This window comes from Lepus europaeus, chromosome 4 (assembly GCF_033115175.1).
Source record: "Lepus europaeus isolate LE1 chromosome 4, mLepTim1.pri, whole genome shotgun sequence".
Taxonomy (NCBI): Eukaryota; Metazoa; Chordata; class Mammalia; order Lagomorpha; family Leporidae; genus Lepus; species Lepus europaeus.
In genome coordinates this window covers 154,337,234-154,361,742 of record NC_084830.1, presented here as the reverse complement: position 1 = coordinate 154,361,742, position 24,509 = coordinate 154,337,234, and the positions used below count along the sequence as shown (strand labels likewise).

The window sequence follows — 24,509 nt, the reverse complement described above, 5'->3', positions numbered from 1 at the left end:
TTGAAAGTTCTAGATTAGTGAATGTTTATTAGTTTTTGAAACAGTGGGTATATGTTTATTCCTTTAGTTTTAAGAAATAATCAAACCCTGTGTTTCTTTGTGTGTGTGTGTGTGTGTGTGTGAGTGACATCTTTGGTAGAATAATGGTTAATTTAAAAGACTACTGTGTTTTAAATTTTTAAATACATTTATTAAATTTATTTATTTTAGAGAGAGAGAAACAAAGAGAAAGTAGAGATCTCATATCTGCTTATTCACTCCCCAAATACCTGCATCAGCTGAGGCTAGGATGGGCCAAAGTCAGGAGTCTGGAACTCAATCTAGGTCTTTGATGTTGGCTGCCTCCCAAGGTCTAAATGAGAAGGAAGCTGGAATCAGGAGAGGAGCAGGGACTCAAACGCAGGCCCTCTGCTGTGGGTGTGGACACCCTGGGTGGCATCTAACTGCTGTGGGTGTGGACATCCCGGGTGGCATCTAACTGCTATGCTTGATGCCCACCCCTTGCTGTGGGCATCAGCAAATAGCAGTAATTTATTGCCCAACATTTTATTACGTTGTCTAATTTTTCCAAACATATTCTGCATTTCTTAGCTGACTGATATTCTTTTCATTTTCCAGCTCTCTATCAATAGCACCTCACGTCATTAAAAAGATAACTTTGAAGACATGTTTTGCTGAAAAGACAGCTGAGCAAAATTTTCACGAATGGGATGAACACGCTCCAGTTAACTGACTACCTACTGCAGTTTGAATGTTAACGTTGCCCACTTGGTACAGCACCCTAGTGATGTACCTGCTCTCACAATACCCTATTTCAGTGTGCTGGTCTTGATTCAAGAATTCAAAGTGGAGTACCGCAAACTTGATATGGATAATAAAAAGAAAGACAAGGACAAATCAGATGACAGAATGGCACGGCCTAGTGGTCGATCGGGGCACAGTGCTCGAGGAACTGGTTCTTCTTCTTCTGGAGTTTTAATGGTTGGACCTAACTTCAGAGTTGGAAAGAAAATCGGATGTGGCAATTTTGGAGAATTACGATTAGGTGAGTTAATTTTATTTCTATATGTTAGAAGCTTTTCTTTTTAAAGTGGAAGATTCTTTTTTTTAAGAAAATGATTTAGTTGTTTATTTGTAGTGATTTTAAAGAATACACATGTAGAAAATTTCTCATGCACTTATATTTTTGTTTGTAAGGAATTCCCTAATATAGGCATATTTACTATGTTGAGATTAAACATCCAGAATATAGAAGGTCAATTAAAAAAGCCCAGCAGGCTGTAATAATTGCCAGTGAAACCTTCGCAGTTTGTTCTTTAGGAAGTTTTTTTTGGTTACTTTTACAGATATGAAAACGTTTAGTAATGTTCACTTCAGGAGCAGTTGTTAAATGGTTGTTTATGACTGAAAGTCAAGGTAGTATACTGAAACTGCATAAAGTTAATGAAGATTACACTGATGAACTTTAGTGTATTTTATCTGTGAGCTTCCCCATCCCCACGCAGGTCTGCGGTGGGGATCAGGGATCTGTATTTGGGCAGGGGCCTGAGAGTATTGGCTCAGACCGCTGTAACCTGGCAGCTTCAGGAAGCACGGGTCGAGTGAAACCTTCTAAGTCTACACGTAAGGCATTAGAACAGAGAGGGAAATTTTGCCAGAAGTCAGAGCAGGTTAATGACAGACTTGGGATCAAAATCTAGGCCTGTGAACTCCTGCCCTCTCTACTGGAGAGAAATAAAGAGAGTGGCATGGTTCTGGGGAGTTAAGTTTTGAGGTACCAGAAGGGCTCTGGCCAGTAGACCACCAGGAATGCCAACTTCAGAAGTAAAAGGAGAAACAAAACTGGCTTCAGAATTTTCTTTAGATTGGACCCTGCTGCTATAAATAAACCAAATTGTATGTTTATCTACTCACCTGTTTGTCTTCTTCATCTTGTAAAACACTGATTTGTAGTGACTCCTTCCTTGTGCTAGTTTGGTATCTTTAATGTGAATTAATGTTAATTTGAAACAAGCCAATAAAAGACAGTGACATACTTTATGCATAGATGTAACCGGATGTCAATGGCAGGCTCTGTGACACGTTGTAGGGACTCATATATTTGAAAGGGGAACATTCTATATTTTGATTTTGAAGGATATTGAATTAAATACTTTGAACTTCTTAAAATGTTTCTTACTTTGGAGTTAGAGAAACCACATTATCTAGTTGTCTGACTTTGAACAGCATCCAGCCAGTATTTAAACCATGTTTGTCATGTGCAGGCACGATTAGTCACTAATAACACACCAGAACAGTAGAAATATGTTACCTACCACTGTGTTTTAGTGTCATTTAAGCACTCAGAGCCTCAACTTTCTTAACTTTAAAATGGGATTTTTTTCCACTTCCTAGGTCATTGAGAGGATTCAGTTTAGATGATAATGTAAGAAGACCAACACTGCATATAATTTAGTGATTTTTATTCAGAACTTATTTATTTCAAAATAACTGTGTATAGGTGTATAAATACATATGTACATGCATATTCATGAGCCATTTTAACTAGGGCAGCATGAGAAACTACATGTACCATATACTGACACTGCAAGTGCTGAGTACTAGAAAGACAGTAGAACAACCATTTCTTTCATAGTCCCTGAATAAGCAGGATAGGAATAGTATGGCAATTTGAGATTGTTCTAATTTTTCAGTGTTTGATGTAGATTTATATATATCCACATACATTTATTTATATGCATTTGCATGTGCACCTTGTTTCATATATATTTATAATACATATACTTGTTAAGCTAATTAAATCATCTTTCTTTCCTTATTCTTAGACGACTAACAGGTCATTTTACTGCTTTTGTAAAAAGTCCACAGTGGTTTCTCAGTTTAGAAGAAGTTAGTATAAGCATTATTCTTTCTATACTAAAAAAAAAGCAGGTTTGGATTCTTAAAATTCTTTTTCTTAAAATCTTATTTTGTAGACTTATCTTGAATATTTGATTCCTGAGACTAAAATTTTTTGTGGTTAGTGTTGGATAAGAAGGTATTCATTTATATGTAAGCAGGTTTCAACAAAGGTGCTATTGGTATTTGGGCTGAACGGTTGGTTTTTTTTTTTTTTTTTTGACAGGCAGAGTGGACAGTGAGAGAGAGACAGAGAGAAAGGTCTTCCTTTTGCCGTTGGTTCACCCTCCAATGGCCGCTGCAGCCGGCGCACCACGCTGATCCGATGGCAGGAGCTAGGTACTTCTCCTGGTCTCCCATGGGGTGCAGGGCCTAAGTACTTGGGCCATCCTCCACTGCACTCCCTGGCCACAGCAGAGAGCTGGCCTGGAAGAGGGGCAACCGGGACAGGATCGGTGCCCCGACCGGGACTAGAACCCGGTGTGCCGGCGCCGCAAGGCGGAGGATTAGCCTAGTGAGCCGCGGCGCCGGCCGGTTGTTTTTTTTTTTTTAGTAGAAGTTTGTCCCACACCTTGAAGGCCGTTCAGCCTCTTGTGCAGAAGCTAGGAGTTGGCAAGTCTACCCACAACTTAGAATATTCTCCCATGTCCAGATGCCCCTAGGAGAGATGGAACCTAGTATCTACTGTTGAAACAGTTGTTTTTGTTTTTTTTTAGATTTTTTTATTTATTTGACAGTCACAGTTAGAGGGAGAGACAGAGAGAGAGAGAGAAGACTTCTATCAGCTGGTTCACTCTGCAAGTGGCTGAGACAGCCAGGGTGGAGCAAGGGGTTTCATCTGGGTATCCTACCATGGTGCAGGAGCCCAGATAATTGGACCATCTTCTGCTTCTTTTCCCAGGCCATTTTCAGGGAGCTGGATCAGAAATGGAGTAGCTGAGACTCCAACTGCCACCCATATGCGATGCTGGTGTCCCAGGCGGTAGCTTTAACTGCTATGCCACAGTGCTGGCCCTGGAACAGTTATTTTTTAAAAAGATTTATTTATTTATTTGAAATTCAGACATACAGAGAGAGGGTGAGACAGAGAAAGAAATCTTCCATCTGCTGATTAACTCTCCACAAGGGTGCTGGCCCTGGAGTTAGCATTTTCTGCTTTGATCTTGTAGATAACAGAGCATGTAAGAGCCAATGAAAACAATACTCTTAGGAGTATTTGGGGGCCCGGCACTGTGGCATAGTGGGTTAAAGCCCCAGTCTGCAGCGCTGGCATCCCATATGGGCACTGATTCGAGTCCTGGCTGCTCCTCTTCCAATCCAACTCTCTGCTATGGCCCAGGAAAGCAGTAGAAGATGGCCCAAGTCCTTGGGCCCCTGCACCTGCGTGGGACACTTGGAAGAAGCTCCTGGCTCCTGGCTTCGGATCAGCTCAGCTCTGGCCATTGCAGTCATTTGGGGAGTGAACCAGTCGAATGGAAGCCACGCCCACCCCTCCCCCCCTTTGCCTTTCCTTCTCTCTATGTGTAACTCTGACTTTCAAATAAATAAAATAAAATTTTTTTTTTAAAAGAGTATTTGGGCCAGGCTGAAGCCAGGAGACAGGAGCTTCTTCCGAATCTTCCACATGTGTTGCAGGGGCCTGTGCACTTGGGCCATCCTCCACTGCTTTCCCCAGGCCATTAGCAGGGAGCTGGATTGGAAGTGGAGCAACTGGGTTTGGAACTGTTGCCCATGTTGGCTGTCATTGCAAGTAGTGGCTTAACCTGCCAATGCTACAACACTGGTCCCTGGAACGGTTCTTACGCATAATTAGTTAAAAAAATTGAACATTAGTTTTTTTTTAAAGGCAAGAATTTAATACAATAATTTAAGTAATGTTTAAATTAATGTATTTATTACTTTTATATATACTTGATTCTTTTTTTTTTTTTTTTTTTTTTTTTTTGACAGGTAGAGTTATAGACAGTGAGAGAGAAAGACAGAGAGAAAGGTCTTCCTTCCGTTGGTTCACTACCCAAATGGCCGCTGCAGTAGGCGCTGTGCTGATCCAAAGCCAGGAGCCAGGTGCTTCCTCCTGGTCTCCCATGTGGGTGCAGGGCCCAAGCACTTGGGCCATCCTCCACTGCCCTCCCGGGCCACAGCAGGGAGCTGGACTGGGAGAGGAGCAACCGGGACCAGAACCCGGCACCCATATAGGATGCCGGCACTGCAAGGCGGAGGATTAACCAAGTGAGCCATGGCGCCAGCCCTGTACTCGATTCTTAAAAAGTTGACTTGATGTAGTTGTGGTGTCATTTGATCCTTATGTGTTGGTGCCAGGGCCTGCACAGTTGGTGGTAGATGTATCTCTAGTGTTGGTTAACTGGAACCCTGAGGGGTGTTTTTTCACAGGCACTGAATGAGACCAAACATGGCTAAAAAACAGGGTTTTATGGCATACATTTTATTTATTTTTTTAAGTTTTTTTTTTTTTTTTTTTGACAGACAGAGTGGACAGTGAGAGAGAGAGACAGAGAGAAAGGTCTTCCTTTACCGTTGGTTCACCCTCCAATGGCCGTTGTGGCTGGCGCGCCGCACTGATCTGAAGCCAGGAGCCAGGTGCTTCTCCTGGTCTCCCATGTGGGTGCAGGGCCCAAGCACTTGGGCCATCCTCCACTGCGCTCCCGGGCCACAGCAGAGAGCTGGCCTGGAAGAGGAGCAACCGGGACAGAATCTGGTGTATGGCATACATTTTAAATGATTTTCTTTGTTACGAAGTTTAGACGTCTTAAAAAAACCTTTCTGGCTAGACCACCTGGCCCCTTCTGGGATCTGCCAGTTCCTAGAGACAGTAGAGGACGATGCTGCGTGCACGTTTGATGTGCAGCCAACCAGCTCATCAGCACATGGCCTCTCCCTGGTCAGTACACCACAGAGGCATGATTCCTTGGACCTAATCATTCCAGGACCAGGCAGCAGGCAGGTGGGGACCACCTCTTTAGGGCACTGGTCACTGAGTTAGTCCAGCTAGCTGGCCCCCCACTGTTTGTTGTATCCTGCCTTGCCTTGCCCTGGAGACTCTGGTAAAGGCCTTGCTGAAGCCCTCCTGGTGCTCCCGTTTTCTGCCACCCTAACTAAAACCTGCTGTTGTCTCTGTGACTCTGTGTGGCCTGCAGTGCCATTCTGTCACTTTAGACCTGTGAAACTGGGGAACTTGAGCCTTTTCTACGTCCTCTTGTGCTACACCTGACTGGCCATCATCCAGAGAACGCTGAGCAGGAGTGGTGTATGTTATTTAGGAATCGCCATATCTGAAATCAGCCGTTATGAATTTGGACACAATTAACTCTGCTTCAAGAGTTTGCCCAGCTTCTCATTTTTGTTGCTTCTCTTCCTATTGCTGTATAGCTCGTAACCCTGCTTATTTTGTTGTATGTACTGGAGAATTGTTTTGTTCAGAATTCTGCAGGCCATTCAGTAAAACATCAAATACATGGGCAGATTTGGCTGTGTTCTTCATTTTAATGTGTATAGGTTTTCTGTTGTTTCTAACTGAAGGGTATTATAAAACTTACATGAAGAAATAGCTAAGTAAAGAACCTAAAGTTCTAACAAAAAGTTCCTAGGATAGTGATTGTTATTGAAAAGTTCATTTTTTTCTAATGTAACACAGACCAGAAGTAGAACATTCATGGCTTCTGGGACTTCTGGATTCTTTTTTATTTTTTTGACATGCAGAGTTAGACAGTGAGAGAGACAGACAGAGAGAAAGGTCTTCCTTCGGTTGATTCACCCCCCAAATGGCTGCTACGGCTGGTGCGCTGCACCGATCCGAAACCAGAAGCCAGGCACTTCCTCCTGGTCTCCCATGCGGGTGCAGGGCCCAAGCACTTAGGCCATCCTCCACTGCCTTCCGGGCCACAGCAGAGAGCTGGACTGGAAGAGGAGCAACCGGGACAGAACCGGCGCCCCAACCGGGACTAGAACCCTGTGTGCCGGCGCCGCAGGCGGAGGATTAGCAGCCTAGTGAGCCACGGTGCCGGCCATGGGACCTATGTATTCTTAATGTGTGACTCAGTCTCTGTCTGCCACCTGATTACTCCAGTTGCTGCCATCTCGCAGCTGGCAAGAAGAGACATTCCTGGGAGTGGGGAGTGGTCTAGCTCAAGTCCACCTAGGCCAGAACTGAATCACCTGGCCACGCGGAACTGAGAGAGAGGCTGGGGAATGCTGCCTCTAGCTGCAGCCATTTTCATACGTGGGCATTAAAACGAAGGGGGCAGTGGGTATCGATGGACAACTAGGAGACCCTGCTATAAATATATGAGCTTACATAGCTTCTGAAGAACACGATTATCACTTCAGTACCACAACATAGGTGAAAGTGTCATTTCAAGTTCAATGTCGCAGTATGTGCTACTGGAGATGTCTTTTAAAATTGGATTAAAACTTGGGTTAACTGGACCCAGACCTCTTGGAGACTTGTTTGAATGGGATTCCCTCCGCATCCATACCCCCTCCCTCTCAACCATACCATACACACACATAGTTTGTGCATCATTTGTTTATGTGTGAAACAAACACTCATTGAAGGCTAACTGTGTGAGGCTATGGCTATGCTAAATGATGAAAATACATTTGTGTTTAATCTTTGTTCATGTATATAACTGTGACTCCCATAATCTTGAATGTTCAAAAATAGAAGATGCTTTTAAGATTTAGCAATTTATTTATTTATTTATTTGAAAAACAGAGTTACAGAGAGAGATGGAGAAGTAGAGAGAGAGATGCTCTTTTATCCACTGGTTTACTTCCCAAATGGCTGCAAGACTGGAGCTGGGGCAGTCCAAAGCCAGGAGTGTCTTGCGAGTCTCCCATGTGGGTGCAGAGGCTCAAGCCTTCTGCTTTCCCAGGTGCATTATCAGGAAACTGGATTGGAAGTAGAGCAGCTGGGACTTGAACTGGCGTCCGTCTGGGATGCCCACAATGCAGGCGGGTTCTACCTGTTACACCACAGTGCTGGCACTGAATTTAGTACTGTATGCTGTGACCTAAAAGGTAGATACCAAATTATGTAAGAGCTATAAAAATAATACTTTTACAAGCATTTGATGTATTTGAATTTGTGAAGTCCATATTTAATGTAACATCTTGTGAATTTTTCCCCTGCATACTTGTGAATAATGAACATAAACAAAACAGTTATGAAAAGATGATAATGTCTTGATGAAACAGAAATTTCATCTTTGAACTCAAAACCAGAATTATTCATTTGTTAATTAGATAACAGTTCCTCAATATTAAGTTCCTCATTGTAAGTATCTTTATTCACTGTAAGCTTATTAGGGGATACCTGAATCTTCCTACAAAGTGGATCTTTGGAAATGTAAATGACGGTGTGCTTAAATGGTGAACTAATCAACAAAATGTATGAAACAGTCTTTAATTATTTGTTATATTTAAATAGGTTCGGTGAGTACTTGGGTAGAGATTTATGTTTCCCGCCCTTTCTACTCGTGGGGAGTTCTATCTTTGTGCCAACTGTATTGAATTTGTGAGATTTTAGACCTTAGCATTAGTAAGAATGCTTAATTTTTTTATCTTCACTCTGTTTTTGCTCATTTTTGTGTCAAAATGACAAAATTCAGAGAAGTGTTATGATACGGCTATGAAGAAACACTGTTGTCTAGTGGTGGCGATTGTGTGAGGCTGAGGTTCTGCTGGGAGGTGTTACTGCCATCCATCAGCTGCCGTGTGCAGAAACACGAGTGTGAAAGCTGCTGCTGCCCACCCCGTGTTCTGTCACCACTATGACCAGGGCCAGCTATTTCCAGTTTTAAAAAACATTTCATTTTTCTATTTTATTTAATATAAAATATTATACGTGTTGGAAAAATATTAGAAATTCAGAATACCAAGTTGTACTACTCCTCTTTTTCATTCTTTTGAATATACTTATAAAGATACACATTAATTTATATATTTATTAAGTTGTTATTGCTTCCAAAATTCCCCATAGTTTTCTTCTTAGGCTACAGATGTTGATCCACTGGACTTTTCTGCATTGAAGTTGATTTAACTTTGCCAAAGATTACTATAATTCATGGGACTCTTTTACATGTTCATGATATTAAATCTCTATTCTGGTTTGTCATTCACTTGTTCTTTCTGAAATATGGTCTATTTTTTCAGCATTCCAGAAGTTGAAAATATTTTATAACCAAATTTGTTTAAAAATTGGATCTTTTTTATATCCTGTAATACTCAGAAAGTGCTCCCTGTCTTGGGATGATAAAAAGTTTTTCTTGCTTTATAGTATATATTTAACTCTTAAAATACTTGCAGTTAATTTGGGTGTGAGATGAGCCACAAATAATTATTTTTTCCCTCAAAGAGGTTAAATAGTTTATCAGAGCTCATTAGTGAGTAACTGTTTTCTCTTTATTATTATTATTTATTTTTTTACAAGAAGTTTTCTTTATCCAGGTGAAAGCCAGAGTTACAGAGAGAGGGAGAGACAGAGAGAGCTCTGCTGGTTCACTCTCCAAATGGCTACAACGGCTGGGGCTGGGCCAGGCTGAAGCCAGGGTCCTGGAACTCAAACCAGGGAAGTGGAATGGGAATTGAAGTACCTGGGACTGGAACTGGCAACCGAATGGGATGCCAGTGTTGCAGGCAGCAGCTTAAGCTATGCTATACCACTATGCCGGCTCTATGATTTTATTTTATTTTAAATGTATGCCATATTTGTTATATGTACTAGATTAAATATGAGCCCTAATAAGATTGTATCCCATAATAATGAAGAAGTTAACATGAAATGATGGTTGGGAAAGGAATTTCGTATTTCTGTTTTTAGGTGGGAGTTTTGGTTTCACAATTCATTTAGTATGTGTTTGACTATTGATTACTTTCTTATTTGAATACAGTGGTCCAAAAACATCAGTGTCTTTCCATCTGTGTATTTGTTAGTATCACTTTCTGCTCTGAAACTAGATGAAATACTAAACAATGCGGAGTTGATCATGAAATTAAATATTTCCGTAGAAAAGAGTATTGTTGCTAAATAGTTAGAAGCAAAAACCTATGCTTCACTTAAATATATTATGTGCTTTTTCCTCCAAAAGCCTAATTTTACATATTGTATCTTTAAAAATTGATTACTGGCAAAATCTGACTTGTTTTCTTTCTTTTTCAAGGGAAAAATTTATACACAAATGAATATGTGGCAATTAAACTGGTAAGTTTATGTTTCTTCTTTTTCCTTAATTGTTTCCTTGTTATTTCCTTAAAAGGGAAAAAGATGTGCATAACTGATGTTTTGCTAATTAGCTTCTTAACATCATTCTGCTCTTCACATGCAGGTAGGATGCTGGTGATTTTCTCTGCCACAAAAATCAATCTTTGGGCCGGCGCTGTGGCTTAACAGGCTAATCCTCCGCCTTGTGGCACTGGCACACTGGGTTCTAGTCCCGGTTGGGGCGCCGGATTCTATCCCGGTTGCCCCTCTTCCAGGCCAGCTCTCTGCTATGGCCCAGGAAGGCAGTGGAGGATGGCCCAAGTGCTTGGGCCCTGCACCTGCATGGGAGACCAGGAGAAGCACCTGGCTCCTGCCTTCGGATCAGTGAGATGCGCCAGCCGCAGCGGCCATTGGAGGTTGAACCAATGGCAAAAAGGAAGACCTTTCTCTCTGTCTCTCTCTCTCTCACTATCCACTCTACCTATCAAAAAAAAAAAAAAAAAAAAAAAAAAAATCAATCTTTGTACTTGGCCAGTATTGTAGACTTCAGTTTGTGAATTTGGGCATTATTTTTCAATTAAGGGATACGTTTTTAATTTTGTGAAAATTAAAAAGCGGTACCTGTCTGTGATTTAACCATTTGGACTCTGCAGTGTGGTCCTTTTGATTTAGGATTGCTTTCTCTAAAAACATATTTCCAGGAACTTTCTCTGATTTCTTTTTCTGGTGGTATGGTTGGCCATTGCTTGGCACCCAGGGCTTCAGAAGTCCTGGATATGGGTTGGGGTAGCAGGGAAAGCGAACTCCTATGGGATTGTTCTGAAGTCCTAACCGTGGCCAGCATGGCAGCTGTGCAACAGAGAGATCTGTGGGATTAACCGGGCCCAGGGATTGTTTTTATATGATATACGTGTTCAGGGACATATTTTCTTTCTGGCTTGCTGGCTTGATTTTCCCATTTGTCCTGCTTTTGTCAATCTTGTTTGTGCCCTTACAAGCTCAGATAGTAGGGTGATGTGAATTAACATGTAAGAGGCACCATTAGAGGAAGGGGCAAGTGAGGGAGAATAGAAAACCTTTTGAGATGAAATGAAGAAATTGCTACTCAGTTTTAAATGTCTGTGAATGTAGACCCAGTGTCAGTGAAATAATTACTGTTTATTTTTACTGGGAAGTAAAGATGTACAGCAGGTATTGTGGTAACATGGGGAGAGCCTGGCTGGATGACATTTGGGTTCCAGCTGGGCTTTTCCTAGATAAGTAAATGTTGTAAGGGCTGATCCTTGGCTTTATGACGCAAAGTCTGGGTGAGTGATCCCACCAGGACTGCCATGTTTCTGATGGGTGGATTCATGGTAATCTTTCACAATAATCAGCTCACAGTCAAGTGCTCAGGGGTTTAGTAAGTATTCAGGAAAAGAGTTAAATTTCTAATTATGATGAGGCAAAATAAAGTGTGTTCTTCTGTAGTCTGATCTGCTTAGAGAGCCATGTGAAAATTACAAGCTTCCTTCATGTGTGTGACATCAGGACAAAGGGAGTGTGTATGAATATTGATAAAGCAGCTCAGGATACAGGGATTGAACCGGTGTTGCTCGCTTTCATTTCTTTGGAATTCTTCCTTTTCCCATATTCTAGGCCAGTGGTCTTGAGTTTAGATACTGTGTAGCACTGGGGTGGGTGGAAGTGCCAGGATGGAAGTGTGGCAGTGGGTGTATCCTGTTACTGATGGAAGAGCCTGCAGAGAGGCGCTCCACTCCTGGGAGTATGTCCTGTGTGTGAGTCAGCTCTGACTAGGATTGGAGGATGCAGTGTGTTCTGTAGTCATGGTCTGCTCAGAGTCGTCCAAAGCATACGCTGGAAGTTCAGAAAACTCCCATGAACTGTTGGACTGTAGTTTGTTAGTTTGCTGTTTCCCTGTTTTGTTTTTATTTGAATGAATTTTATGTGTTTGCAAGTTAGCGTATAATTTTGTGCACAGCCTGCAACCAAAGTAATGAGTTAGAGATATTACTTTTGTATACTCTCAGTGGAATCTAATTTTTCTATGTTGGTACAAGTGAAGGCAGTGTTTGATAACATGGTGTTCAGAGAGCAGATTTCCTGTGACTGCTTTCAGCTTTTTCATCTCTTTTAAAGATTTTTACAATTATTTAATTTTACTCTGGTTCAGTTTGAAGGTTTGTTTCAGGGTAGTTTGTGATTTTGACCTCATCCACCACTCTCATATCTTGCTGTTTACACTTACTTAGTAACTGGTTGTCATGAGTGATGAAAATGTCACCTGGACGTAAGGTGACTGTTGTTGTAGTGTAGTATATTGTAGTGTAGTAAAATTCTACTACTAGGAAGGTGCTGGAATCAAGTTGAAGTGACTCACTTGAGTCAGATCTGGGTCTCTATTTTTAATCTGGGGAATATTATTGATTGAATAAGTTAGATACATAATTTCACTTGTGATTGCAAAAGTGGGCATCTTTTTATTACATATTAAGTTTATGTACTTTTGGTAGTTAACTGAAAAATTGTGGGCAATAAAGCCCTTTGCAGATAATACTGTTTTGATTACTTTATACATACTTTGAGAAAGATAAAATTTTAACCTTATTTTATAGATGAGAGAACTGAAGAGTATAAACATTAAGTAACTTGCTGAAAATCACACAGCTAAGCAAATAAGTAGTGTTTTTTGAATTCATACCTAGTACAGTTTAGTTTCAGTGTCTGTGCTGTTAACTGCTATACTATCTTGCCTGTCAAGAACTAGGATCTTGCTTTATTTTATAGTAATCTTTTTTTTAAGATTTATTTATTTGAAAGAGTTACACAGAGAGGAGAGGCAGAGAGAGAGAGAAAGAGAGAGAGGTCTTCCATCTGCTGGTTCACTCCCCAATTAGCCGCAATGGCTGGAGCTTCGCCAATTTGAAGCCAGGACCCAGGAGCTTCTTCCCAGTCTCCCACGCGGGTGCAGGGGCCCAAGGACTTGGGCCATCTTCTGTTGTTTTCCCTAGCCATATCAGAGACCTGGATCGGAAGTGGAGCAGCCGGGTCTCGAACCGGCACCCATATGGGATGCTGGTGTTTCAGGCCAGGGTATTAACCCACTGCGCCACAGCGTCGGCTCCTATTTTATAGTAATCTTTATGATGATTGGTTTCCCAGTGAGAACTTCCTAGTTGCTTATCAGAAGTCTGCTGTTGGTCTGTGTGTGTTAGTATCCATTTCTTTTTAGTTATTCTGTTTGGGATTCATGTTGTTCTTCAATCTATGGTTTATCATCATCATCAGTTCTTCAGTATTCATAGAAATTATTTCTTTGGTCCCTACCTCTGCTCACCTTCTTTCCCCTGTTCTCCTGAGACTGTTATCCTGAGATGCATATTAGACCTTCTTGCTGTATTGTCATAAGTCTGTAATGTCATAAATCTGTAATCTTTTTCTTTGCTTTTCTTGTTTCGTTTCTTTTCTTTTCGTTTCTTTGCTTTTCTTGTTTCTTTTCTCTTCTCTTCTCTTCTCTTCTCTTCTCTTCTCTTCTCTTCTCTTCTCTTCTCTTCTCTTTTCTTTTCTTTGACAGAGTGGACAGTGAGAGAGACAGAGAGAAAGGTCTTCCTTTACCATTGGTTCACCCTCCAATGGCCGTTGTGGCCAACGTGCTGCAGCCGGCACACCGCACTGATCCGAAGCCAGGAGCCAGGTGCTTGTCCTGGTCTTTCATGCGAGTGCAGGGCCACAAGCACTTGGGCCATCCTCCACTGCACTCCCGGGCCACAGAAGAGAGCTGGACTGGAAGAGGGGCGACCGGAACGGAATCTGGCGCCCTGACTGGGACTAGAACCTGATGTGCCGGCACCACAGGCCGAGGATTAGCCTATTGAGCCTCGGCGCCGGCCTGTAATTTTTCATATATATGTTCTGTGTTTTTATTTTTAGAAAGATTTATTTATTTATTCGAAAGGCAGTATTAGAGAGAGAGAGGGAGAGACAGATAGAGAGAGCAAGAAAGAATCAGAGAGAGAGAGAGAGAAACCTTTGATTAACTGTTCCATTCCCCAAATGGCTGCAATGGCCAGGGCTTGGCCAGGTCAGAAACCAGGAGTTTGGAGCTTCCTCCAGGTCTCCCACATGGGGCAGGGGCCCTGGCCCTTGGGTCATCTTCTGCAGCTTTTTCCAGGCTATAGCAGAGAGCTGGAATGAAAGTGGAACAGCTGAGACTGAAAGCGATGCCCATGTGGTATGCTGGCCTTGCAGGTGGAGGCCTTACTTACTGTGACACAATGCTGGCACCATCATTCATTTTATTTATGTGTAATTTTTGTGGCTACCTTCTAGTTCCCACACTTTCTCTTCTGTTATGTTAATCTTCTGGCAAACTAAGTTTCTGATTTAGTTATTTATTTTTCAGTGTTCTGTTGTTTTTTTAATTTCTTGTTACCATATTATCTTTTCTTGTTGGTTCTTCCTTAAATTTGGTAGCCTGTTGTAGTTTTCTGTTTCCTGCAGATATTTTCACTATTTAATATTATTTATAACATATGAGCTCTGTGCTTCTATTCATTTCTTTGTGTCTGTATGCATCTCAGACACATTTGTAAAACATATTGCAAGGTGCCCGGCGTGTAACAAATCTTGCCAGGCAGACGAATCAATTAATTCACAAGCTTTTATTGGGATTCCGCTCCCGGGCGAGGTTCCTCGGTCCCAACAGAGCGGGGGCCAGGGAAGTCATGTGTCAGAGGTTGGGAGGCCTCCTTTTATAGATACAGGGCATGGGGGTTAAAGGTTGAGGCAAGTCTGATTCTCATTGGCTGACCTTTAGGCACCTGTGGGGACCTTGACAAGGACTTTTCTTCCCCGGAAGTACAGGTAGGGACTCTCCATTTCCGGAAGAATAGGCCTTCTCTCCTTGCGGATCCCAAAGCTACCATCCCGACCTTTTGATGATAGGAAAGGGGACGATGATGAATCTCTCTGGCTACTTCCTGCTGATTGGGGACGGTGAGGTACTCTCCGCTGGCAAGGGGCGATGTCTCAAGCCACTGTCTCCTGGGTGGGTAGCCAAATATATCCCTGTAGCAGCATTTGGTTGACCGCCTGGTTGCTGAAGGCCTTGGTTTGTTCCATTAGCACCTGCTGTAAACACTTAAATAGACACTGTAGTATACAAGTCAGGGTGAGAATAGCAACCAATGATCCTGAGTGGCATTAACCAGGTAATGAAAGGATTTCATAGAAGAGAAGAAATGGTGGCGGGGGGGGAGTGGTGGTGGTGGTGGTGGTGTCTCTGGACCCTTGTGAGGATTGTTTGATGGATTCTTAAAATTCATAGAAGGCATTAGACCTTCTGGTAAATGTTTTCCTAAGTTATTATCTAATGATTGAAACTGCTTTCTAAGTTTTCATTTGATATTGCTATTGTCCATAAGTGATCTGGGACTGGCACCCCTATTTCTCTATTCTAAGTCCAACTTGTTCTCTCATTTCTCTATTCTCTTTGAGGTAGGAAACTAATTCTATTCTGAAGGACTCTCCAAGATGCACAATTTGATTTTTAGATCTTATAAAAGGGATAGCTAACATTTTCTGTAATAATAGCATAGCCAAAATGAGAGCTTAAATTATAATTTCACGCTAGATTTACTTTGCCATGGGGACAGTAAACAGGCAAGACCTCCCTTTCAGACCACGCAAAGGGAAAGAAAGTTTTAAAGCGAGGACATAGCTTTCCTCATGGGCATTATCTACCTCAGAAAAAGCACTATCAGAACATGCCTGTGACTACAGACTTCTAGTTCAGGCCACAAAGATTAGAGATGGGACTTGAACACCCCCTTGACTTGCATCCTCTGGTCTGCTTTAACAAAAATCAGGAGGAAAAGAAAGCTAGGCATAAGAAATGTAAAGATAGGTGGCCGGCCTGTTAATGGCTGTTCTGTACAGTGATCTGCCCTCAAGGAGACCCAACAGGCCAGTCCACTGCAGTGGCTTTCAATATGGTAAGCTTGGGCTTCAGCAGAAGTCAGTTTATGAAGAGCCCTGGCAGCTCTGCCAGCCAAGAGTTGGATCACTGGAAATGGAACTTCCCTGGAGTCGAAGGACTTCAGGTCAGAGCCACAGATCTTATTGGCTCTAAGCTGAAAAGCCCTTCACTCAGCCCAACTTCCAAAGTGACCACCGCAGCTGAGGGGATGGCCAAGTAGGATCAGCAACATTGCAGGCAGAACTGTAAATTTCCTGTTAGAGATGCCACCTGCCTTAACCTCGCCAGCTCTCCTCCCAGGCCAGGTAGGTAATGGAAGTCAACAGGGTGCCTTCCCCAAGGAGGTTCACACCTCCCTTAAGGTGTACCCTATGTGAAGAGACAGATAGGTCTGGGCCTCTTAATTTACAAGGCCTGAAGCCCACCAGATTATTATCAAGCCCCTTATGTCAGTTTCTATTTGTCTCTCAGTTGGAGAACTTATCTTTGGCTTACACAGCACCTTTCTTGGGTCCTCTAATAATGACTGTCCTTTGTTCTAGACCCTGTCTAGCCCACTTGGGTCTCATTCCTTTATAATCATAGCCTCTACTCTAACATCAGTGGCTCCACTCCCAACCTGTGTGTACTGATGGTCCTCTCTCTCCTCCACTTAATGTTGTATAATTATTCAGAATTTCTCTACAGACAAACTCCTCTACCTGCAAGGTTGAGTGGCCTTTCTCCCGGTCCTGGCTGGGATCAGTTTTAAACCATGTCCATTTGTTACGCTCCAGATACCTTGCACATATACTGCATAATATTATTTAGATGGCATCTAACATCAGGAAGAACTGATTCAAATGTGTTTACATTCAGAAGCCATCACTTCTGAGGGAGGGGTGGTAGCTGTGCTCTGTAGTGTTTGTAGGACATATGCAGTTTACAGAGCTCATGGATCTGACAATTAGGAACTGTGTGTTCCATTGCATGTAAGTTACAACTCAAAAAAAAAAAAAAAACAACAACAAACTTGAAAAAATATGATTGCTAGTATCTGAATTTCCATATCACCATTTTTGTTCTTTGTTTTCTGTGACTTCGCTTTAACCTAGAACCTTCACATTAGGCGTATGCATTTCATGGACTAGAGTTGAGGCACAGTAGGTTAAGCTACCACTTCTGATGCTGGTTTGAATCCCAGCTGCTCTGCCTCCCATCCAGCATCCTGCTCATGTGACTGAGGAGGCAGCAAAAGCTAGCCCAAGTACTAGGGCTCTTGCCATCCACATAGGAAACCAAGATGGGGTTTCTGGTTTCTCACTTTGGCCTGGCCTTTGTCACCTGGAGGCTATCTGGGGGGTACTGTGTGCATTTGGGGAGTGAATTAGCAGATGGGAGCTTTTTCTCTCTCACTCTGTCTTTGAAAAAAAAAAAAAAGTTCACTGGTGATTTCCTGGGAACAGCAGATACAGTGTTACTGGCACCATTTCCTTAGTTACCAAGGTACAAGCGTATTTTTCTTCACAAATTTAAACATAAGGGATTCCCTCATGCTTAGCTCCTTAACCTCATGTACGTTTATGAATGTCCTCAGTTTATTTTACTGTGAACATTTAGTTGATTTTTATATTGGTCTTCTTTTAAAGATACAAAGAATCCTAGTGGAATAGTATAGAAGGGTTGACACCTGAATTTAATACATTTTAAAGTGGGGCTTAGTTCTCTTGGTAACTTTTTTTTTTTTTTCTTTTAATTAGGAGCCCATGAAATCGAGAGCACCACAGCTGCATTTGGAATACAGATTCTACAAGCAGTTAGGATCTGGAGGTAAAGTCTTAAGTTAATGTTAAACTTTGGAATAAAGTGAATTGTCAGAATAAAAACTCTTTAGTTTCAAGGAATAGTATTTTAAATTTGTTTGAGAAGAGTCACTTCTTAGGGCTTTTGCTTACTACACATTTTTTTTTTTACTATAGTCTTAATGATGCCATTCTGTTTTAAATACAGTGAAATTGGAGGTTGTTTTTCTTTGCTATTGCTTGTATGAATGGAGAACATTGTGAAAATAATTGCCGGGAGGACATGAGATGTAAATAGCTTCCAAATTTTTAGCTTTTTGGGCAGGACTGTCGCTAAAAATATTTTTGGTGGGCTGAACAGTGGCCCCATATCTACATCAGAATCCCTGGAAACTGTAAATGTGACCGCGTAGCACCAGAGACTTTGCAGCTATGACTGTATGGAGGACTTTGAGATGGGTATTAACCTGAGTCAATCAGGTGGACCAAAAGTGCAGTCACAGCTCTGCTAGTGAGAGAAGGGCAGATGGGCATTCTGCATACACGGAGAAGGAGAAGGCCGTGTGACCAAGGAGCAGAGATTGGAGTCGTATTGCCATTAACCAAAGAATGCTTGCAGCTCTGAGAACCTCTGAGAGGTTCTAGGATTCCTTCTAGTAGCAAATTAACATAAGTATATTTTTGCATAAATTCTTAAGTGATATTTTGTGCCATTGGAAAAAAAATTAAAACAAATCTTTTCTACTGTATGTTGCATTAGCTCTGTGTTTCTTTACACTCTTATTCTATTAGTTGTAATGATTTTCTTTGTATAATTTTTTATAAAATACGGGTAAAGGTATTTTGTTTCTGCAGGTTTAATAAAAACGAATTTCTTCCTGTATCTTTTTGTAAATATGCTCACATTTTTGTCAGTGAAGCTGTTCATTTGTTAGTGTGGATATTGATTTTGTACTCTAATTTTCCAAAAGCCATATGTTCCAGATGGGCAGTCATTTTGGGGACAATAACTTTGAGATTCTGAATTAATATATTTATCAGTATAGACTTCTTACAGTGGATTTTTTTTTATATATAGTCACAGTGGATATTTTAATTTGGATACAGATAGGCCTTGGGGAGTTGTTAAAGTTATCATTGATAGAACTAAGATTTAAAGGATATGGGCTGAAACTAATTGAATGTGAAACCCTACACATTAGGACTAGCAAGTAAGCCAGTAACTTTGTGGGGGGGTTGGGTGAGATTTATTGACTCATTATTGAAAATTTCAGGAAATAGCCAGACATATGAGACAGCAAGAGCTTCATATGCTGTCTCATCTTGAGTGTCTGATCTCCTTTTTCTGTGTAAGCTTCTCTGTGGTTGTTCCTTCCTGGGACATGGCAGCAGTATGGCCGTTAAAAAGCCACTCTTTCCTGAAATTTCCAGCAGAAGTTCCAGGACTGAGTGTTGCTCCAGTGTAGTGTGTGCTGCAGTTGCCTTGACTGAATCCCTCTGAGCAGGATTGCTCAGAGCTGGATCACCTGCACATCAGCCCAGAGCTGCTGAGCTCAGGAACTGCGTGGACAGGGAGCAGTGGCTGCTTGGTGGGAAACGGAGGTGTTACCAGATGGGAGATTGGCTGCTGGGGAGATGGAAACAACACATCTGTCTTCTCAAGCAGTAAATTATCTCTTGTGAAAATAGGATGGAGTGAGTTAACTGGATGAGAATGAGTAAATCAGTCTGGAGTTGTTGATCTGAATAACAAAAGTGCTCATTGTATTATTTTAATCTTTCCTGTTTTAAGAATTCTGTCAGAGTTAGTAATAGTACAAATGGGACATCTATCTTTTAGCGCTGCTGTGCTGCACTGTTATAGGTATCAGTATTTACTGGGTGGTCCTTGTATGTAGATTGCACCCCTGTACTCCATGGATGTCAAGTATGAAGAATGAAATATGGGTGGTCTTTCCAGAAGACGTGTATTACAATGGCCCTGAAACTAACAACTGTGAGATTAAACTACCATTTAATCTCAAATATTGCATATGTGTATATGGGGATCGAAAGCAGAATTCCAACAGAAAATTGTACACCAATATTCATGGCAGTATTGTTCACAATAGCCAAAAGGTGGAAGCAACCCAGTTGCCCATTATCAGGAAAATTGGCAAACAAAAGTAGTATATACATATGATGGAATATTATTCAGCCTTCAAAAGGAAGGAAATTTTGAGATATGCTATATATATGGATAAAACTTGAGGATATTAAACTAAGTGCAGTAAGCCAGTCACAAAAGAAAAATGTGCTTAAGTTCCACTTATATGAGATACCTAGAGTAATTAGGTTCATAGAGGCAGAAAGTAGAATGGTGATTTCCAGGGACTTGGTAGGGAGAGGAGGTAGACAGGAGAAATGAGGAGTCATCGTTAATGCATGGGCGTTTCAGCATAGAATGATGAAAAGGTTCTGGAAATGTATTAGGCTGATGGTTGTACAATAATGTGAATGTGCTTAGTGTCACTGAACTGTACCCTTAAGCAGTTAAAATGTAAATTCTGTTAGTATATTTGCCATAATAAAAACACAAACTAAAAATCAGTTTATTTAGAATTATTTAGTGAAATATCTGTGAATAAATAAGCAATTTGTCTGGTTCTGCCTTTTTGGGCTTTGATCTTGCTGTTAGTCCATATGTCTCTGTTTGCCTTTATGTAACTCTCTTACTTGTTCAGTGAATTTGTTATACACGTGATGTTTTCCAAAAGTTCAGGGGAAATGTGTATTGTAAAAAAAACCAAACATATGCATGGATTTAAACTTTCTTTGGCACCAAAATAATCTTTTCTTTCTATTTTCTGTGTATTTTTTGCAGTATTCTTACATAGATATGGTACTATCATAACTTCATACAGCAAATATTTGATGTATTTAATATGTTGAATAGTCTTATTACATCATATCTATTCAGTGTTCATTGAATAAAGTGAAGATTCAGATTTGCAAGTCAAGAGCACATAGATTATTTATTCATTTAATTTATTTGAAAGGTAGAGTGAGAAAGAGACCCAGCAACGGTCAGAGAGATACCAGAGATCCTCCATCTACTGATTCATTCCCCAGGTACCTGTGACAGCTCAGGCTGGGCCAGGTTAAAGCCAGGAGCCTAGGACCTAATCAGAGTTTCTTGTGTGGGTGTCACAGACCCAAGTACTTGAGCAATTATCTGTTGCCTCCTAGAGTGTGTATTAGTAGGAAGCTGGAATCAGGAATGGAACTGGGACTGAACCTAGATGCTTTGGTGTGCGATGTAGACATCCCAAGGCTTCTTTTTTTTAAAAGTTTTATTTTATTTTTTATTTATTTGAAAGTTAGAGTTACAGAGAGGAGAGACAGAGAGAAATCTTCCATCCACTGATTCGTTCTCCAAATGGCTGCCATGGCCAGAGCTGGGCCAGGCTGAAGCCAGGAGCCAGGAGCTTCCTCCAGGTCTGCCAGCAGAGGCCCAAGCACGTGGGCCATCTTCTGCTGCTTTCCCAGGTGCATTAGCAGGGAGCTGGATGGGAAATAGAGCATTGCGGTTTGCTGCAATGCCTGCTTTCATAGATTCTTTTTAAAGCTAAGAGAGTGGATGAGACATTCAGGGGAGAGTGTAAGTACAGAGAAGCAAGGACGCTTTCTACTAGGACCTCTGGATTGGGTAGGAATGATTTTGGCTCTCAGTGACAAATTACGAGAGGTGCTTAACCAAGTAAAGGGATGTTATGTGAAATATAAGCATATGAACAAGCAGTTCTGAAGCAGGTAATGGTAGGTTGGGATAGCTACTCACAAATAAGGAACCAGGCATCTATCCTTTGTTTGTAGCTTATATCCTACAATCCTGGATCTTTTGTAATAGGAGAGAGGGAAGAGAGAATGGGGTGATTATTTTTATAAAGATAATTTCTAATTATTTGCTTGCTGACTCTGTTCTTAAATCTAGCCATGCATGAATGTCCTTTCGGGAATCAGAAACTTATTATTTCTAGAAGTGAACTCTACACCTGCTTTTTTGTTTATTTTTCCATTGATTTCTTCTCTGTTAAAAGGCTTGCTTAGAGGCTGGTGCCGTGGCTCACTTGGTTAATCCTCCGCCTGTGGCGACAGCATCCCATATGGGCACCAGGTTCTGGTCCTGATTGCTCCTCTTCCAGTTCATCTCTCTGCTGTGGCCCGGGAGGGCAGTGGAGGATGGCCCAGGTGCTTGGGCCCCTGCACCCGCATGGGAGACCAGGAGGAAGCACCTGGCTCCTAGCTTCAGATTTGCGCAGCGCTGGCATGTGGCGAGTGAAGCAATAGAGAGAAGACCTTTCTCTCTGTCTGTCTCTCTCACTGTCTATAACTCTGCCTGTCAAATAAATTAAAAAAAAAAAAAAAAAAAAAAAAGGCTTGCGTAGTCTCTGCATTACCTGTTGGAGACTCATTGTTAATCTGTCTTGATTTTGGCCCTTTGGTATAGTCAGAACGTTCTGTGACTTCTCTCTCTTAAGATCTTTCTGGACTTCACTCTCTTCTTGCCATCCTGATTGTCACATTTCTTTGAATTGACTTCTCTTATCATTGGGCATCTTGCCTCCTCCTTACCTTCACTTCCTCTTTGGGGCTGATCAGTTAACACAAAGTCCAAATTTTCTTCTTTCTACTGACCTGCTTTTTAGTTGTACTAAATTACTACTACTAAATCCTACTGTTGTCCATCTCCATGATTTTAATTGTAGACTTCTTTTCACAATGAATTCCTTCCTTTAAGCTAGATGTCACCTGCTTTGTAATGTATTTCCCGAGGTTTGTTCTTTCCTCCTCAGGAAAGCAGCTGCTGCTTCTGATCTCATGTTATTTTGAATAGACCTGTGTTTTCCTCCTACCACAGAGGATATTATTACTGTTTATGTTTGTTTCCTTCACTGAATTTTGAACTCTTTGAGGGCACTAGGAATGATATGTTTGTCTTTTTCTCTTTGAAACTAAGCCAGATGATTGACAGTTGCAGATTTGTAGGTTTTTGGGTAGCACTTGAAACAATAAATTCCTTTATGACGGTAATAGATTATTTTCTTTCATTAAATGTGAAGTTGTAATATATGATATCTGAATTTTCTGTGGTTTTGTAATACCTGTTATAGTTACATTTTTATATTTTAATGTAATATATGATTGTTATCAATTTGGAGTTTTAATTACCTCTGGACAAACAAAATAATAATTAAAAAATTATTTCCTGTTTGTATTATCCTATGTAGGTACTTTGAGAACTAGTTATAGAGTAGGAAGAAAAATATAATGATAAAAATTGTTCAGATTTATAAAAATGGTAAACTAAAGGGATATGCAGAAATTTTTATATTTAAACACAGCATTCTGAGCTGTACAGTTTGACCATCTGAAAACAGTTACTTTCCGTAGAAGCACAGACTTTAATTTTTAAGGTTATTGAGAGCGGCAAGATGGCAGAATAGGAAGGGAGCACACTGATAGTCCGGGAAGAGTCAGTTTAATAAAAGTGGAGATACTGCAGGTTCAAGGAAGAGTAGGAGAAAACAGCAGAGGAAACTCTTCAGGAACTTGTGATTCACAGTGGACCTGCATGGAGAGCATGGGAGCCCACAGTTCAGGACACCAGCTGCAGAATCCACACACCAGCGCTGGAACGCGAGGTGAGCTGAACCTAAATAGCCCGAGACACCGGCAGGCAAGCGGAAAGAGGAGACTAGAGGGAATGAGGCTTGAAACCCTGTGGGAAAAAGTTCACCAGCCTAACTAGAAGAGAGAGGAAAAAAAAAAAAAAGTGACTGATACGGACACGAGTTTCTCTCTCTCCACTCACCTCTCAAAGGCAAGCAAGACAAAGAGCAGGCGCCATTTTGGATATACGTCATAAGCAGGGGACCTCAGGTCTGCACCGGCCCTCAGCCTAGCAGAAAAACCTGACTTTGGGGGGAGGTGAAATAACAGGAGATTAGGACCTAGTGAATGTGTGGTGCTAATGAACTGAGACTGTGAAAAAAGAGACGGTGGGGGAGAGAACTCACGGAATTCACGTGAGTACTCTCCAGAGACACTACAATTTGGTAACCTTGGCAACCCAGTGGGAGACTGCAGGAGAATTTGAGCCCACACTGAGGGCAGCACAGATTCCCTGTGTGGTCCTTGGGAAAGAGCTTCCTATCTCTGGCTCCTGTGGGTATATCATTTGCCTGCTAACTACCTCCAGTTCCCTTCAGCTGTGTGGAATTGCTTCCTTTTTGAATCAAAAAAGAAAGAGAGAGAGATTTACCACGCATAACATAGGAGTGTCTCCTTTGGCACACCCTTAACCCTGAGGAACCAAACAGAGCTCTCAGGCCACACCCATCTCAAGCCTCTAAGGCTCCATCAAAACCAGACAGTCCACTTAATACAGTCATAGTATAACAAGAAAAAAGACCACAGCGAGGGCAGAAAAATCCAAAGACATCTCCACAATGCCAAGCAACAAACGCAAAAATCGAGGAAATAAGAACAAGGAAGACATTATGACACCCCCAAATGAACAAGACACTCCAGCCAAGATTATGAAGATGATGAGATGGAAGAAATGCAAGATACCGATTTCAAAAAATTCATG

The 24,509-nt window shown here is 41.4% G+C and overlaps 1 protein-coding gene across 12 annotated transcripts in view; it reads left to right on the top strand.

Moving 5' to 3' along the window:
• The window catches only part of CSNK1G3 (casein kinase 1 gamma 3), a 135,060-nt gene that overhangs the window by 34,417 nt on the left and 76,134 nt on the right, over positions 1–24,509 (top strand). For all 12 annotated transcript variants that reach the window (XM_062189251.1, XM_062189248.1, XM_062189246.1 and 9 more), the window contains 3 exons: positions 619–1,045; positions 10,077–10,117; positions 17,834–17,903. In XM_062189251.1, coding sequence (XP_062045235.1) covers positions 868–1,045; positions 10,077–10,117; positions 17,834–17,903 — 289 coding nt within the window. In that variant the 5' untranslated portion in view covers positions 619–867. The remainder of the gene's footprint in view (positions 1–618; positions 1,046–10,076; positions 10,118–17,833; positions 17,904–24,509) is intronic.